At 46.2% G+C, this 18,872-nt stretch overlaps 1 protein-coding gene across 2 annotated transcripts in view; it reads right to left on the bottom strand.

Moving 5' to 3' along the window:
* znf385a (zinc finger protein 385A) overlaps positions 1-18,155 on the bottom strand; it is a 100,178-nt gene extending 82,023 nt beyond the window's left edge. The window contains exons 1-2 of one of the 2 annotated variants that reach the window (XM_083768565.1): positions 17,906-18,155; positions 4,690-4,767 (exon numbers count right to left, since the gene is read on the bottom strand). In XM_083768565.1, coding sequence (XP_083624691.1) covers positions 4,690-4,767; positions 17,906-17,915 — 88 coding nt within the window. In that variant the 5' untranslated portion in view covers positions 17,916-18,155. The remainder of the gene's footprint in view (positions 1-4,689; positions 4,768-17,905) is intronic. The other variant, XM_083768566.1, reaches the window with a different exon arrangement.
* Positions 18,156-18,872: the final 717 nt, after the last annotated feature.

The raw sequence follows: 18,872 nt of genomic DNA, 5'->3' as shown, positions 1-18,872 counted from the left end.
TTGAAATTTGAGTATATATTTCTCTAAAAGATTCTAGGTAATTTACAGAGAAATGATCTGCCGTGATGTTTACAGAGCGGAATCCATTATTACTATTTAGTATTTTAGAGGCATGAAAGACAGTGAATTTAAACTGAATGATTTGAATTACATGTAGCCTGACAAGAGATCATACATATCATTTGGAAATTGCCCGTCGGTGACTGATGGATGAGAGAATGAGGGAACACGATCATGGAGCATGCCGAGCGTGTTAATAATATTGTGTTAACATGAAAGTGTAATAATAACCGTCATCATCCAGGACAGTATATGCATTGCGGCCTGTCCTGGTTGGTCCCCGTGCGACCGTGCGTGCGTGTGCCCAGTGTCGCAGCCTCCTGTGAGGCTACAGCCGCTGTGAAGGTCACCCTGCTGCCTGCCTGCCTGCAGCTATGGATTACACAGACGTGCACACTCAGGCAGAATACGATACTGTCCTTGAGGGGAGGTCTGCGGCTGCTGGTGGTGATGGGGGGAAGGGGGGGGAGGAGGAGGAGGGGGGAGGGGGTAGCGAGTGGGGGTGGGGCTGGGGGGTTGTCTCCGACTGCTAGCTGGACCCATCGGGATCCGCTATAGGCTTACAGCAGAGCCGTCTCCTAGTCGAGGCGGCGCTGCGTCATCGGAAGTCGGTCAGACGCCGTGTAGCGAGGAGGGTAGCGTTGTCACAATTATTACATAATTGTCTAATCGAATCAATTGTTTGAGGTAATCGCATTTTTTTTGTCATAATCGTCATAATCGTGTCCATGTCAAAAAATGTTCATAAAAAAAAGCTAAAATAGCAGATCTACAAGTTTACAACTCGTCACATCGCATCAGCTATTTCTGCTATGTTTTTATGTAGCTAATAACTTTCTAGCTTATAATTGTCATATCTGCCCTGTGAACTATTTTATCACAAAGCCTAAAAGGCAAATGGAAACGTGATTTCTATTCATAATGTTCAACTCCAAAAACACAATGAAATCGTTATTCGCAATTATTTGTGACAATTCATCGTCAACTTAAATGTATAATAATCACAGCCCTAAAGGAGGGTAGGTGGTAAGAGAACATAATATGACACGGCTTTCTGACAGGAAGACCTTACTGAAGGAAAGTGTGCGGTAGTGCTGTACGATAGACATACAGCAACACTATATAAAAGGCAAAGGTATTTTTGTCTCATCTTTCTAAAGCCACTATTTGGGGATGTAGGAGTGGGGAAAGGGTGTTTCCCCACTAAAGTTGGTATTTTGGTTACCTGTCTAAATCCCTTAAACACCTCCGTTACCCATTATATTATGCATAGGTGTGCTTTGGGCGTTTCAATAATTAAACCAAATTTAACCAATCACCAGTCTTGGCTCTAAGAGATCCTTTTAAGAGATCCCTTAACCGTCGCCCGTTAGTGCTATATTGCTTCATAGCCGCTGCCCTGAAGTCTCTGCTGCACCCCCCTCCCCCCCTCGTGCCGTTCTTTTTTTTTCCTCCACATGCACAGAGACAAGAACACTTTTCATTGAGTCACAACTCGCTCAGAAATTCAAAGTTCTATGTAAACTACGAAATTAGGGCTTTCATTTGGTATATAGATCGTGCGTGTAGGCCTTCTCTACGGAACGGTATGAAGCGAAAAGGAAAGTTCGGTCAATAAACCCCATTTGCTGCTATGGGGTGATCATGAGCAAATGGAAATGGAATCGCGCACAAATAACGTATTTGACTAAACAATTATATATACACAATGGACAGAAAGAAGTGGCAGGCACTCGACTTCTGCTGATTATAGGAAAAAAAAAAATATATGGGAGAATAAGGAGAGATGAGGCAGCCTACTCTGTGCCTGCAGACATCTCCTTTGAGGCGTGCGCGGCGTGCCGTGCGCCGCTCTACCGAACTAATTTGGCACGGTTTACGGGTGCTTTTAAATTCCACTATCGACTTCCCAAATGTATGTGACCAAAATAGCAATTTATGGGAAAGCGTGCCAACATGCCCATGATCACACCTCTAGGCGCAAATAGCGGTGTCGGCAAAAAATATAGCGGGTGACGTGGGACGAAAATACCATTAAGGGTCAGAGAAAGCTCCTATATTCGTAATTTTCAGGCAGCGGCTGAATTGTGGGCCACGCTGCGGGTAAAGGCTGCGACAAAATTGGAGCCCATAGACTCTTCTATCATGAGGGGTGTGTGTGCTTGCTTAGTAATAGAGTAATAGAGTAAAAGAGAAGCACACACATCCCAACTTTTTTTTCTTTTTCCTCAGACCTGATGAAGACCCACAATGTTCGAAACGTCATACTTTTTGACGAATACATTTTCTACTGGGAGCTGAGTAACAGTGTGCGAACTTCCCTTTCCTTCTTCTCCAATGCGCTTGCTTAGTACCTGACCCATGCATCACTGTGTGTCTTAGTACCTGACCCATGCATCACTGTGTGTCTTAGTACCTGACCCATGCATCACTGTGTGTCTTAGTACCTGACCCATGCATCACTGTGTGTCTTAGTACCCTGACCCATGCATCACTGTGTGTCTTAGTACCCTGACCCATGCATCACTGTGTGTCTTAGTACCCTGACCCATGCATCACTGTGTGTCTTAGTACCCTGACCCATGCATCACTGTGTCTTAGTACCCTGACACATGCATCACTGTGTGTCTTAGTACCCTGACCCATGCATCACTGTGTGTCTTAGTACCCTGACCCATGCATCACTGTGTCTTAGTACCCTGACCCATGCATCACTGTGTGTCTTAGTACCCTGACCCATGCATCACTGTGTGTCTTAGTACCCTGACCCATGCATCACTGTGTGTGTTAGTACCCTGACCCATGCATCACTGTGTGCTTAGTACCTGACCCATGCATCACTGTGTGCTTGCTTAGTACCCTGACCCATGCATCACTGTGTCCTTGCTTAGTACCTGACCCATGCATCACTGTGTGCTTGCTTAGTACCCTGACCCATGCATCACTGTGTGTCTTAGTACCCTGACCCATGCATCACTGTGTGTCTTAGTACCCTGACCCATGCATCACTGTGTGCTTAGTACCCTGACCCATGCATCACTGTGTGTCTTAGTACCCTGACCCATGCATCACTGTGTGCTTAGTACCCTGACCCATGCATCACTGTGTGCTTAGTACCCTGACCCATGCATCACTGTGTGCTTGCTTAGTACCCTGACCCATGCATCACTGTGTGCTTGCTTAGTACCCTGACCCATGCATCACTGTGTGCTTGCTTAGTACCCTGACCCATGCATCACTGTGTGCTTGCTTAGTACCCTGACCCATGCATCACTGTGTGTCTTAGTACCCTGACCCATGCATCACTGTGTGTCTTAGTACCCTGACCCATGCATCACTGTGTGCTTGCTTAGTACCCTGACCCATGCATCACTGTGTCCTTGCTTAGTACCTGACCCATGCATCACTGTGTGTCTTAGTACTCTGACCCATGCATCACTGTGTGTCTTAGTACCCTGACCCATGCATCACTGTGTCTTAGTACCCTGACCCATGCATCACTGTGTCTTAGTACCCTGACCCATGCATCACTGTGTGTGTTAGTACCCTGACCCATGCATCACTGTGTGCGAGCGTGCGTGAGAATGATGGGGAGAAAGACGAGATACATCAGTAAAGGAAGAAGGGTGTAAACAATCCACTGATGGGAATAAAGAAGATTGTGTGGAAGAGAGAGTGGACTGGGGCAGCAGCATGACATGTAATGTAATGTAATGTGTGTCAGATTGAATACACCTTCCCCCAAACGTGTGTGTGCGCGCGCGCACACACACACACACACACACGCACAGGCATGGAGATGGTTGGAACCCTGATTTGATTTTTCATACAACCGTCAAACCGTGTCGCTCACCAAAAGTAGCAGCCTTTCAAGTGAAATTATTTTCAGCGAGGGTTGTGGTCGTAACAAGCCTATGATTATAGGCGCGAGACACATTATTCACCAAGACGCCTGAGGGCGAGAAGCGATGTGCACTTCCATTTATGGAGCGTATGTTGAGTGTACAGGCCAGGGTGTGAAGCGGTCAGATGAAGATATGGAATGTCAGAACAGGTCGCGGCAGTGGGGGCAGTGTATTGAATGTACAGGGTTTGATGAGGCCCAGGTAGGTCCGGGCCTTAATTTTCGGGCCTGTTCCGAACTCTAGTTCTGGCCAGACGACGGTGCCGCTCGTCGGCAGTCTCCTCCGTGAGAGTGTGGAGGTCGTACTGCTGGGGCAGATCGGCGTGTGCACGCATCCACCTGGCTTGCCTGGGGTGAGCGACGAGGATTTGAGTTATAGGTGACGTGACAGAGTGACGGATTGTGGGTGGGGATTGTGGGTAAGTGTCAAAAACGCAAGGTTTCATACTTAACTGCTACCCCCGTTTACCGTTACAGTAAAATAATCTATTTTTTTTTGGGGGGGGGGGGGTGGGGGGGGATATATATGACTTCACTCCACTACGAAAATGTGGTTAATTACATTTTTAATACAATGATGTTAAATGAAATACTTTGAATACTTCTATACTTCATTAAAAGCATGTACTCCAGTACTCAGGTAACACATTTGACAGAGCAATGTTCAACAGTACTTGAGTAATAATATAAAGTACTGGTGGTTTGAGTGTAACCAAAAGACTCACCCCAAATCACGCTCGCCCCCATTTTCTTTTCTGCCGACCACACGTCGGGGAGGTTCTTGTATTCTTGTATTTGTTTTACTGAGGATAGGATTAGAAATAGGTTCAGGGTTAGGCATGGTTTTACTGAGGTTAAGGTTAGGAATAGGGTTAGGTTTTGGCACCGTTTCACTGAGGTTAGGTTAGGAACAGGGTTAGGTTTTGGCACCGTTTCACTGAGGTTAGGTTAGGAATAAGTTTAAGTTTAGGCATACCGGTAGTTTTAGCTGCAAGCTTCTGCCTATATACCTTTTCGATCATGTTAAAAGAAAAAGATATTCTTGTAATGCCTCATTGAAAAAAGAATAAAATAAGCTATTCATTCATTCATAGTTTACTGAGGTTATGTTTAGGAATACCAGAAGGTAGAGACCCTTTCTGAGGTCGGTGGATTTGCGCCCGGCATGACTGTGTTTTGCAGCGACTGTTTTGGTATTCGGTTTGAGTACTATTTTATTTGTCTAAGATTGCATGTGATGCAGCCATATACTAACCCTATACTTGGTTTGACCGGAGTCCCTCAGGGCTCTATACTAGTAACATTTCTGTTCTTGCACTATATTAAATATCTATGCTGAAAATAGACGACCGGCTGCTATTTTTGCTGGTTTGTTTCCCCCCATAGTACGGATGCTGGGATTTATAGTGGTTAAACCAGTGGTTCCCAAACTTTTTCATGTCAAGGACCCCCAAATTGACACTAATCAGCCCTGTGGGCCCCCATAAGAGAAGGTTTTTACAGTTTGACATGCATTAGGCTACGGACCCCCCATTTAATGGCATTTCTATCTCTGGAACCCTCAATTTATATTGTAAAATCAATGGAAAGTTTACTCTGAGAGTGTACAAATGGAACTAAAAGGACAAATGGACCCGGTCCATTTGTAGTTACAGACCCATAAGGGTCCATTTAGTTACAAACTATAATTTAGCTAGGGACCTCCTGGAACTCCCTCAAGGACCTCTGGGGATCCCCAGACCCCACTTTGGGAACCACTGGGTTAAAGCTACCAAAAAAAGGAGAAAAACTGAAGAAAAAAATATATACGTGTGTGAAAAGAATCCTCCAGGTATCTGAAGTTTCGTAACAGCATTGATGGGCCAACAACAAGCCTTTAGATGAGTCACGGAGCTCTCCCAGTTGGTACGAGGAGGGGTAATCTAATCCTGGAAGTGTTCATCAAAAGATATCACAGAGCCTGCAGGCTCACACAAAGAACCTTCAAAAAGCACATTCATCACTCCCGTTTTCTCTAGCCTAACTCACAGAGAAAAGGGAATGACACCTTTCATCCTGTCAAATTGTGCAACGAGGGTCAGTTTTCCTTTGAGTGCATGCGATGGGAGCCGTATGTGACAATGGGTCTCTCTGGAGCCATGCGGCTCTTTAGAGGTCAGGAAAGACAAAACAAAACACGTACTGTGTGCGCGCGCGCGTGTGTGTGTGTGTGTGTGTGTGTGTGTGTGTGTGTGTGTGTGTGTGTGTGAGAGAGAGAGAGAGAGAGAGAGAGAGAGAGAGAGACTGTATGAAACAGAGTAGATCTCTCTCTCACACACACACACACACACACACACACCTTGGCAGACTGTGCTGTCGTTCTTTGGCTTGGTTCCCCCCCGCTGTGACCTTAATTTGTCGAAGATGTGCCCACTAGGCTGCTGATGCACCTCAAGGGAACATTCTGACACTCTGTATATGATGTACATTTGGATATGAATGTGTTTTAGAGAGAGAGAGAAAGAGAGAGAGACGGTGTACCAGCATGTGCGTGCGTGCGTGTTTTTATTCGTGAGTGTGTGTTCCATCCTGTGTGAGATTTCCACGTAAGCTGCTGCCTCATTCTCAGGTTTAGAGAAAAGAGCAGACAGGAAGGGGAGAAGCCGGCGAGGCTCCTAGCCGCCGCTCCGAGCCGCCGCCGCATGCCTGTCCTCCACTAAAGGTAAAAGAACACAGGCTGTCTCCCTGCTGGCTAATCCTCTAATGAAGATTTGTGGCAGTGATTATTGGCCCCGCACACAGACAAAAAAACCCTCCTCGGTGCTACTGTAAATACAATCCTTTACATTTATACAAGCCCTTGCAGGTGCACGTATAGGAAAACAATAGTCTCACACAACGACCACCTGTCGGCCTAAAACCTCGCATTTCAACTTTTTACGTTTTACGTTTTTTTTCCTGTGAATTGCCCTAGTAAGCAGCGAAAATAGCCGATCAACAAGCTTGTATCGGCCATTTTCACTATTTCAAAATGATTTATTTTTAAAATAACAACAAAGAAGGAAGGTACAAGGACATACAAGGTTCCCACCTCTAAAGTCAGATGTATGCCTTGGTGTGTCAATGCAAGTGTAGCTTAACAAGAATTGTTACTAAAAAGAGCATTTATTCAGTTGAAGACACAGTATTTTTGTTGCATGTTCTGAAGCATAAATCAGGCATAACCATGCAGCACCCTGTGCTCTGGCACACTGTCAAGCCACAAATCATCACAAAAACAATTATAGAAACAGGATCATAACAAAACAAACGTAACGTTAACTAATATTATTCAGATCTGAAGAGAGCAATGCGAGCGAGCTGATGTTTATGCTGTTATCTCTGTCTCATCGGAACAATTGTGCCGATTCTGACTATGCAAATTTTATGTTAAACACCGGTTTTCCAACCTTTCCACTTGGACTCCCTAATTTGTTCCATTTCATCTGGGCTGTTTTGAACCACATTAACACAACAGAGACACTGCAGTTCCTAACAGGAGCCGAGAGCCGTGTCGAACACGTGCACGTTCTCCTTTGCATTAGGCGAGGAATTAATCCCTCAAGACAGATTTAGAATTTGGTTTTTTTAACCAAATGGGTTCCCATATCGGGGGGGCCAAACTGACAGCGGGAAGTATTTCATCCGCAAATGTTCCTAGATACGACCGTACAATACAAGCTTCATGTACAGTACGCTAAACAAAAGAGAGCATTGTCCTATACTAAATCCTTGCGCCATGTATTCACAGTGCGAGGACAGCTTATGGGCGGCCAGGCGTGCGTGCATGCGTGCGTGTGTGTGTGTGTGTGTGTGTGTGTGAGACTATAGGCTACATTCCAAGGAATGTTGCATGCATGCAGTTAACCCCATCTACAAGGTGAAGGTGAGCATGGCTCACCCCAGATACCACACCGCCCGTGTGTTCCTGACAGCCCTCAGTCTAACCCACACCCAACCCACTTCCTCTGCTCGTCTCCCTCCCCCGCTCCCCCAAGGCACAGGCAGGGCTATGGTACAGGTTCTGGCAGAACACCCCCTCTCTCCTCCTTGCTCTTTGAAGGGTTGGTTATTCAGGAAACAGGCATTGTGGAGACAGGTGTGCATACCAGACGCCCTTGGCTGCGCTGAGAGCCCCCATGCCACGCAGAGCCAGTACCGCTATACAATACAGTACCTGGCTAGTAGCGAGCCAGCCACCTCCTCCCGGCTCTCATCCTAAACCTGATCTGAAACTCTCCAATAGCCAATACCACGCTATACTGTAGCTGTCACTGGGCACGCAGCCACTCGTGGCAGGTCTGAGCCCAACCTGTATTTTTTTTTCTTTTTTTCATCACCAAGGCTTCCTGCATCTCAGAGGCCATTATACACACCCCATTAAAATAAATTGGAATCGCCGCCTTTAGCCTGGGCGGGGTGATGCAGGCGCAGTAGAAAGTGTTAGGCTATTTTTGGGCTGTGCATATAACATTAGGGATTAAAAGCTGTAGCTTGAGGCCTCTTGGGAGACGCGAAAGCTCGGGCAATTCTTTCGGCCCACGTGCTACTGACCCTGTGGCGGTCACACGAGACGTGAGGTCAGGGAAAGATGTCCTCTCGGAGAATCAGATGATGCCTAATTCATACTCTACTGTGGGTGTCCCACGCAGCGGTGAAAATAGCCGATCTACAAGCCGGTCACACGTCGCGATGTGACACTTAGCTTGTAGAGGTTTATTGTCGGTGTGGGATGCCGTGGCAGGGCAAAGAATGAGCCAGGCTTGAGGCAAGGCCAGGCAAGGTCAGGCACGGCTGCAAGAGGCTGTATATCTGACGGAGGGCCGGCTGGTTACGGCAGCGAGTCGGAGACACCATTCACATGCCCTCCTGCACCTGGCATGAGCCTGGAATACACAGGGAGACTGTGGGATCTGTGCCAGTTGGTGTTGTTTGGAATCATCTGTCAACCTCTCATCATGATGCCCACATCCAGTCTTTCTCACCTCGCTCGATGCTCGTTTACTCTCTGCCTCTATCCTTTTGGTGTTCGCTCAATCTCCCCCACCCCCTGCACACCCTGCACGCGATCCCACTTTTCCTCACCTCCTCAGTGCCTTCATCAGCAACTTCCGCCTCCTCCTCCTCCTCTCTCGCCATGCCCCCCATGCTGCGGTGACCTTGCTGCTGCGTCTCAAGGAGAATTGATTTCTCTTTCCTTCTTTGTGTGAAACCCTATCTCAACGGCACTCACAGGAATTTCCTCCCCCGCCAACACAACCCACTACCGCCCCCCCTCTCTTCCCCCCCCCCCCCCCCCCCGAGCCATGGATAGAACTAATTCTCATTCATGAAGATGCTTTTCACTCAATTTTATCGCCCCCCCCCCCTCCCCTCCCTCTCACTCTCTCTCTCCCACCACCCACTCTGAGTGCACAGAAATAGAGTTAGCATGATTAATGCAACATCTATCACTCCCGAACGCAATCTTTTCTCAACCTTTTCATGCTCGGCTGCTGTTTGGGGAAATTGTTATTCGGGGCACCTTCATGCACCATCTCTAAACTGTAAAATTAGATGCTCAATGGACCAATTTGGGCTCATTAAAGCTTTTTTTGTTTTTTTGTACTTTGTACATATGATAGAAGGCGATAATAGAGATTATACAAAGAATAAGTTGGTTTATCCGTTACTCATGCATCAATCAATGTCCGTTCTCTAATCCAATTGGAGTAGATTATGAGCAACATTCTTCAAAGCACGTAATAAATTAAATGAACGTTGGATTCAAACCTTGTGAAATGCAATTTAAAACAATCTGTATCCAAAAGAACCCGGCCAAAAGTGTACCGCAGTTGAACGGATGTATATTTTGGGGGACATACCCCTCGCGCACATGTACGAAAATATACACCACAAAACTAAATTCACCGTTTGCCTCCAGTCTATATTTTGAGAGCCGGAAATTCATTAACAATATCAATACTGATGCTAATGTGTGCAAACACAGGCAGCAGTGCCTCTCAGAGTCACGTAACACTGTGTCATTGTGCTCGCCTATTAATTCCTACGGCTCGGGAATTATATTTCTCCACTAAAGCAGTGGTTCTCAACCACACAGTGGGCCGGGGACCACCCATCCAATGGTCCAGAAAAAGGTTGAGAAGAACCACATGCACTAAAAGGAGATTTCACCCTTAACCCATTTCGACGCGTGGCCGATTAAAAAAAGGCCTTCTAAATTCTAACCCACGTTTTCTGGAAAAACTAGATATTTTTATTCAAAAAGATTATACGTTGGCTATTCAAAAATAGCAGATGTACAAGCTAACAGCGAACGTAGCTATTTTTAAACTAATTCAACATCTCAAATATGTTCCTCTTTTTTTCAGTTGGGCGTCCACGGGCAAATCTATATAAATGTAGGCGTCCTTGACCAAAAAAATTACACAGATGCTTTCCCGGATTAAGGGTATAAGCCTAATAATAAGGTATAGGCTTTCCGTGGTCTAAATGGGTTAATACATCAGAGCCGCATCCTGCAGAGCTCCAGTGTAATTGCTTCTGCAAGAGAGATTATCACCACAGTCTGTAATAATTAGTAGATGGTTTGTGATGCGTACTGTATGGTCACACATACTCTGTGTGTGTGTGTGTGTGTGTGTGTGTGTGTGTGTGTGTGTGTGTGTGTGTGTGTGTGTGTGTGTGTGTGTGTGTGTGTGTGTGTGTGCGCGCGCAAGATGCATACTGCATGTATTGTCACTGCATACTGTGTGTGGTGTAGTGTATTTATATTTAACAATACATATCATCGCGGTGAAGACTCTGCTTTTATTACCTAATAGATAAATATAGATAAATTAGTTACGACAGACAGGAGAATCTACGTCTTTGTGCATATGTTTGTTCTTTCTGTTTGTTTGACAGAACGACCCTGTAATAATATATAGACACATTTTAACACAATCAATACAGTACCCACTTTCATCCTGGCATCCCAATTTTGGGCATGTCCAAAAATATACCGTTTTCAAAGCACGTCTCAAACCATAAAATAAACCAATCTACAAGCTCGCAACGCGTCGCATCCCCGGCGCGTTGTGAGCTTGTATGTACAACGGCATTTTTTTATGTGTGCATAATAGAGACACAATGCAAACGCTCCAGAGCTGCAGCGTGCGAGTGATAATCTGTCCTTTTCTTTCCACTTTGTGATCAGAGTGACTGTTGAAGCATGCATGCATAGTTTCCAGGCACCGGTTTCCAGGTGTCCTCTGCCCCTAGGAGCCTCAGTACGTAGCCCACCAGCCAGCCAGCCAGTCAGCCAGCCAGCCAGCCAGCCAAGCTGTCCTGGTGGTGAATGCACTAATGTGACACCATAATCACGCACAGGTGCAGCTCCGCGCTTCACAGAGCAACAGTATTGGACTGATGGCAGGCAGTAGCAGGTGCCAGGCACTGCCTGATGCAGTGATGCACTGTAGCTCTCAGAGCCGTACATTTCGTTCAAGCGTTCGAATGTGCAGTACGACGTGGGCTTATGGTTTTACATTCCGTGCATTCCGTGTTTCCGGGACCATGGAAGGCACTGCCAAGGTAGTGCAAGTCACAAAGTGAAACGGCAGTGACATGGCCTACGGCCATGCTGGTCTTTACCAAGTAGTGAGAGAGAGAGAGAGAGAGAGAGAGAGAGAGAGAGAGAGAGCACACTGCAGTGAGGAGAGAGAGGTAGAAGAGACACCTCCACCTACCTGCATTCTGCAGTGCTCCACACACACACGCACACACACACACACACACACACACATACACACACACACACCGATAGGCCACACACAGACAATAGGTTGCCCTCCCACAAGTCCAATAACAGGCCTATTCATTAGAGTCCCTTACAGACGGTATTGACAACCTGCTGACACACAGTCACTCCAGCATAAACAAATGGAGCAATAGAGAAAAGCAGGCGATGGAGGAGAGACCAGTGCAGCAGGGCTATAATACTGGGTTGTCCACGCCATTCACAAAGACTGATGCAGTGGTAGCAGAGACTGTCTACTACAGCAGTGCTTTTCAACCTTGTTCATGTCAAGGGAAGGCCCACTATATTCAATTATAATCTAATCAATTAGATCTATCCTCAAAGACTAAAGGATATTGTTGTTGTTGTTGTTTGATAAGATTTAGCCCACTATTCCATGCTATATTGATGTTTGTACCATAGGAGAGACAACAGGCAAATGTTGATCAAAATAACAATTCTTCTACATTCTCTAATTGTGTAGATTTCTTGTTAGTTAATTAGTAATTTAACTCTTAACTCTCTCGTCCATTTGCTTTCATGTTAGAGTTAAAGATCTATAAGGTTATCAAGTCTCCATCATGTAGCTGGGGACCACATGGAACCCCCTCAAGGACCCCTGGTGATCCCCGGACCACTGGCTGAGAACCACTGTACTACAGTATTTCTACCAACCAATAATCGCACACAAATATACAGTTCACAACTACACATACTGTACATACCCACTGACAGCAAACACACACAATGCAATCTCTTTCAAAACTAGGGCCACGTCTGTCATGGTTGAGATGCCTAGTCTCATCACCAGGGTGTGAATACTTTTCTTAAAAAATTACATGAGAAGGAAGATTGTAGCCTTTGAACGTACTGTAGGTTTTGTTTTTCTCTTTTTTCGCCAGGGAAGATCTATCAAGATAGCGCCTTTAACGAGCATAAGGGAACAGCCACTTTAGTGGAGCGAGTTGACTTGCTGTGTTATTTAAGTGACAACTCAGCACTCACAGGTGCTAATGGCCTATGGAAGTTGATGTGCGATTCTTGCCATGGCGTCAAGAAATAAACCTGCATCGACAACAGTTTGCACGTTGCCGTTATGTTCCGCTGCAGATTTCTCAATTTATGACTGTGCCGAAGTGCTCCAGTTATAAGTTTGGCATGATGAAAGGAAGCCTTAAGGGACAAACTGGGCCACGCATACCAAGTACGCAGCTCAGTAAAGACTTTGATAATTATTATGTCAGTCTGCCACAAGCCCAGAGTGCAATGCAATCATGGGGGAGGGGAGAATCAAAATGCTGAACTGCTAAAAAAAATCTAAAACACTGACCCCCAGAACCAGGTGAGAAGAGAAGAGAAGAGAAGAGCAGAGAATGAGGGGTACGGGTAACCATATGAGCTATGCAGACAGTCTGATGTGTTATGAAGACAGATGAGGCTGGAATGGGCACAGAAAATGCAAAGACAAAGAAACAGATAGACCACATGGCCCTGCAGGGTTCAGCGACTGAACCAATCATGACCTCGCTCAGCACCTACACAGTAACATTGTGTTAATTTAACCCAACACTTACTGTCAGAGGGTTCCTTTTCTTCTATTCACTAAAGCGGCACTATCTAACCTTTTTAATTAAATAAACGTAGTGGTATTTTGTCCCTGTTCTTATATTGAGACATTTAGATCGCGTCACAGGATCTGACACGAATTTTGACCTGATGTCCAACATTAATTTTATCCCCCAAGTAAGCTATTAACTCAATGGTAACCGGAAACCAGGTTCAAATCCGGGATAGAAGAGGAAAGTTTCATAGTGCAGCTTTCATTACTTTGTGATTATCCAATCTGCTATTTATTCTCTTGTTTGTATTGTAAATGATAACAAAGTATATACACGCGCACACACACACACACACACACACACACACACACACACACACACACACACCCCTTCCCAGAAGTTATCCCAGGATTCACACGAGTGTTCAATTCTCATCAGTGTATTCAACCAATCCTAGCGTTTTCGCCTGACAATAGTTAATGTTACAGGGGACTTCTCAACAAAGGACCCTCCATTATTGGGTGGTCCCTGCAGGCATCCAGGTGCTGAACGTGTAGGACAGTGGTTCTCAACCAGTGGTCCGGGGACCACCAGTGGTCCTTGAGGGGGTTCCAGGTGGTCCCCAGCGAAATGATGGAGAGTTGGTAACCAAATGGACCCTTATAGATCTTTAACTCTTGAGAGTGCAAAATGAAACAAATGGACCCTTATGGGTCCATTTGTTTTCATTTTATGCTCTCAAGAGTTAATAAAAAATAAAGGGAAGCTCCGCACACTCAGATCTGCGCACAATCAATTTATTTGGCAAGCTTTCGGTCTACTGACCTTCTTCAGGCTCTCAAGAGTTAAATTATTGTAAATTATTTAATTTTCAAGAAGTCTACATAATTAGAGAATAATTGTTATTTTGATCAACATTTGCTTGTTATCTCTCCTAGTGGTGACAACATCAATACAGCATTTTGGACAAAATCTTATCCAACGACAACAACAAACTATTCTAAGTGTGTCTGAGAGGCTACAGCTCATCAAATGGTGGTCTAAATAATGCATGGGCCTGGAAATGAAAAGGTTTGAAAGCCACTGGTGTAGGAGGTGTTGAGGCTAACATGGTGGCTGACCACCATGACGCTGCCGTCACTGGTGTAGGAGGTGTTGAGGCTAACATGGTGGCTGACCACCATGACGCTGCCGTCACTGGTGTAGGAGGTGTTGAGGCTAACATGGTGGCTGACCACCATGACGCTGCCGTCACTGGTGTAGGAGGTGTTGAGGCTAACATGGTGGCTGACCACCATGACGCTGCCGTCAACATCACCAATGTGACCAATGGTGGAAAAGTAACTACGTACATTACATACAATACTTTTACTTCTACTCCACTACATCTCAGAGGCAAATATTGTACGTATACTCCACTACATTTATTTTATTACAAAACATACAGTAACCACAATGGGACATTCTGCATAAAGAGTACTTTGTACTGCATTTTGATGCCATTCCTTTTGTACTTTTACACAATTCCGGACTTCAGAGAATTTATATAATTCATTGATACGTTTACTTAAGTAAAATATTTGAGTACTTTTTCCCCACCACTGCCAGTGACCATGTTCTCTATTTGCCTACACGTGTTGTTCCTCCATTTTGCTGGATTCTTCCCTGTCCAGATGACACTCGTACTGTACAGACTACAGACATGCAAACAGCAGCGGTCCCAAAACCCCTGGCTTGCTGCAGAGCCCATGGCAAAAGCAAAAAGCTACGCCGGCTGCCTGCGGTATAGACAGAGCACACTTTGCACCGTGCATCCAGTGCCATTATCAGCATCAGGACTGTCATCGCTATCACCGTGGCCAAAGAAGACTTCTGCCAAGGCCCAGGATTGTCTTCTAGAATGCCAGCTATCACAGACCCACGCATACATCAACACGACAGAGCAGCGCAGGGTAAGGTTATCCACTCAAGGTCACAGGGAACAATGGATGGGAACTGGCTAACAGCCATGTAGACACAATCATCGATGCTTACGTGTCTGTTTTTTTGTACTGCGGCGTACACACACAGACATACACACGTCACACACACGCACACACACACACACACACAAATTCGTCTATTCAATGCGATGTTTTGCCCTTCCTCAGACGTACATTAATGCGCGTCTAGCAGACAGATATCAATGGTCGTCATCAGGATGATGAAAGCTAATTCAGATTGGCCAGCGCCTACGTTGTAAAGGTCATTACGCTGACATTGCCCTTTTCAGCGGAGCTAAAGGCAGAACATGTCGAAATGCTCCGCAGTCGAATCATCACGCAAAGCAGAATGTTAGGCCGATATAGAATCTCCCTGTTCGGTCGAGGGATACTGGTATAGATACATATCTGAGTGACGGCGCGATGCGGCGGGGCTTCGCTTCGTCTGCGGAATGGGGGCGGGGGTGATTTCATGGCCCATTGGGCATGATGAGAAACCACAGGATCTCAGAGGTGCATTATCAGTCATTAAAAGCTTTTCAATCAAGCCCATTTGTTGTGAATTGATACCGACAGCACGCCGTGTGCTCCCTCAAAGTCACGCATTAACACTGCGTACCGACCACACGTAGGCCTACTGATCGCACAGCATCAGAACACAAACCCGTGTTTATTTTGGGTCACATTTGTCATCGTGTATAGATCTACAGCTGTATTGTTTAGCTGTATATACATATAGTCCGGCTTTAAATGACTGCTCTCCCGTTAATTAATCCTGCACCGAGTTGGTGTAGCATAGCATACCTGTCTTGCTAGTGAATGTGGGCTGAGAGAGACAGCTGTAAGTGGTGGGTTAATGATGCCATTAACACATCTCCTGTGCTGTCGGTCATTTAGGCCTCTGGTGCGGCCGGCGCAACTGGCCTGATCGAATCCTCGCTGATCTGACTGCTAAATGAGGCTCAGGCCCAAGCTAATCTGACGCCCATTCACCAGCTGCCCAGACCGACAAATGATCCCACGTAAATACTGTACACACTCTCACATACGTACTGTACATACATGATACTGTATCTATGCAGTACATGCATACACAGATTCGTTTTTCTTTTGAGGGGCATTAGCCCCTCCTATGCCCAGCTGTGTGTGTGTGTGTGTGTGTGTGTGTGTGTGTGTGTATGCGCGCACACGCGCCTCATAGCGATGATTTGATTGGCTGAGGGCTTAAAAAGTGAGGATAATAAGGATGTATGATGATGTATGATGATACGAGCGCTCACACACAATAAGGTCACAGAGGCGCATATAGAATCATGCACGACATTCGCATTATGCTCACATTGCCATGAACTTTACTGACCTGCAACTCTCCCTTAACTCAGAAATACACACTCATGAACATATACATAGTATGTAGCCTATGCGTACATGAGTGTGTATTTACACACACACACACACATAGGGTGCAAACGTATAGACACCTCAGACTACACGACTCCCTATAATCATTAGGACTGTCTCCTTGAAAAACATGCCCGCCGGGGAACAACCACAGCAGCAGAGCTACGTCTGAATCAGCCCAGGCATGCGTTAAAACAATGTGGCCTCTCCGGCGGAGTGCATAGCAACACACACACACACACACACACACACACACACACACAGGCACGCGCACATGCACGCACCGACACATAAACACAGACCCTGGTGGTGAATACTCTCACTTCGACACACACTTTCACACACTGACGCTCACTGTCTCTCCTGAGCAGACAAACAGAAATGCAATCTTCCTGTGTTTTCTCTCTCTCTCACACACAAACACACACACACAAACACACACACACACACACACACACACACACACTCCCCCACACACGCACACGAAACACAGTCCATCTGGGACTGGTCATATTATTGGACTTACGGTGGAAGTGAAGCCGAGCTCCCATCGTCAGAATGAATGCACAGGCTGACTATCTCAAGCACACAGATTGCACACAGAATCACCCCCTTGCAGACATCGGCGCTATGAGACTAGAATACTAAAGACGAAAGCGCTGGCTCAGAATAGACCTACCCAGCATGGTAACTAAAAAGCCACAGTGCCAGTGTTTTCAAAACGGTTAATTCCCTCTTCTAATTAACAGAAAGACAGGAACATCATGGGACATGTGAGTCTTGCATGTGGAATCACATGACAATCCTTACATTAACCAATTTCTCTTTTGATAAATTGCCACGACTGCCTGTCATTACAGACAAATCATTAAGTCCGTCACCTCCACCTGTCTTGGCAGGTACAAGAAGAGAGTGGCGAATCATGACCATGTGACCAGACAGCCCATAGTGACACAGTCTCCACACTCTGATCTTTCCTTTCTGTCATCATTCACACACGTAGTATTAATAAATGCACTATAACCAAATATTCATTCATACCTGCGCTGGGTAATGACAGATGGCCTGTGTGGAATGGAAATCAAGCGGAGCAGACTATTAAGAGAGCTGCTGTTGTCCATGTAGGGATTAGTGATATCCGACAGCGCGGTTGACCTCTCCAAAAAAATCCCCATGCACGCACTGAAAATAACAAACTCACCCAAAATCATGCTGTGTGCGTTCCTTCTTCTCTGATAAGTGCTACCTCTGTCCCCCTATAGTCTCTCCCTTGTTTCGGCAAGAGACAATGGTTCCAAAATTCTCTTCTCGCCCGCTCTTCTCCTCTGCTTCTCTCCACAAAGTCAGAGAGGCACAGCTTGATGTGAGGAGAGGCTGCTGCTACCCATGCTGTCCGTCCCTTGAGCCTGCCCTCTCCAGGTGAAAAGCAAACTCTGTTTGTGTGCGTGCGTGCGCGTTTGTTCAGGAGTCTGTGTGTGTGGAGGAGGGGTCCGGCGTTGGTGCAGTTGTGCTGTCTGTCTCAGGTAAGCCTCAGGACAGTGTGTGGAGTTGGTGAGAGTAGAGAGAGAATTGGGGTGGGGGGGGTGGGGGAGGGGGAGGGGGGGAGGACAGAAAAGGGAGGGGGAGCCTAAAGTGTGATAGCCAATCACAGGAAGGAGTCTACAGTGCCCAGATCTTCTCCTCAGACAGCAGCCACCAGGAAGAAATGTAGTGGTCTCCAGCAAACAGCTGTCGATCAGTTTCTCCCCAACTGAAACATCTTACAAGGCATCTTCAGGGGAAAAGTCTTCACTGCACGATATTGTTAGTACCTCTTTCTCTCACACTCTCTCTCTGCCTCTCACTCTCACTCTCTCTGTGTGCACTGCAAAGCACTCCCCCTTTCCCTAACCTCTATTTCCCTCTCTCAATCTCTCTCTCTCTCTCTCTGCTCCTTGTATTTGGGGTTGGGTATAACCTAAAGGCACCTTACATGCCTCTACTCCGATTGGTGTGCAAGCTCAACCAATGGGAGCTTGTCATCGCGTGGAGTGGGAAGTCATGAAGACAGAGGTGGAAACGGAGCAGGGACTCTATAACGCCTGGGTCTCCTCCGCCTCTACCCCCCTGTTATCCTCACCCGCGTTCCGCTTTCAGCCTCCCCTTTTCTGGTGAAAAGGACACAGTGT

The sequence above is a fragment of the Protomyctophum parallelum genome (assembly GCF_964188405.1).
Source record: "Protomyctophum parallelum genome assembly, chromosome: 7".
Lineage (NCBI taxonomy): Eukaryota > Metazoa > Chordata > Actinopteri > Myctophiformes > Myctophidae > Protomyctophum > Protomyctophum parallelum.
This window is presented reverse-complemented; position numbering and strand designations above follow the sequence as displayed.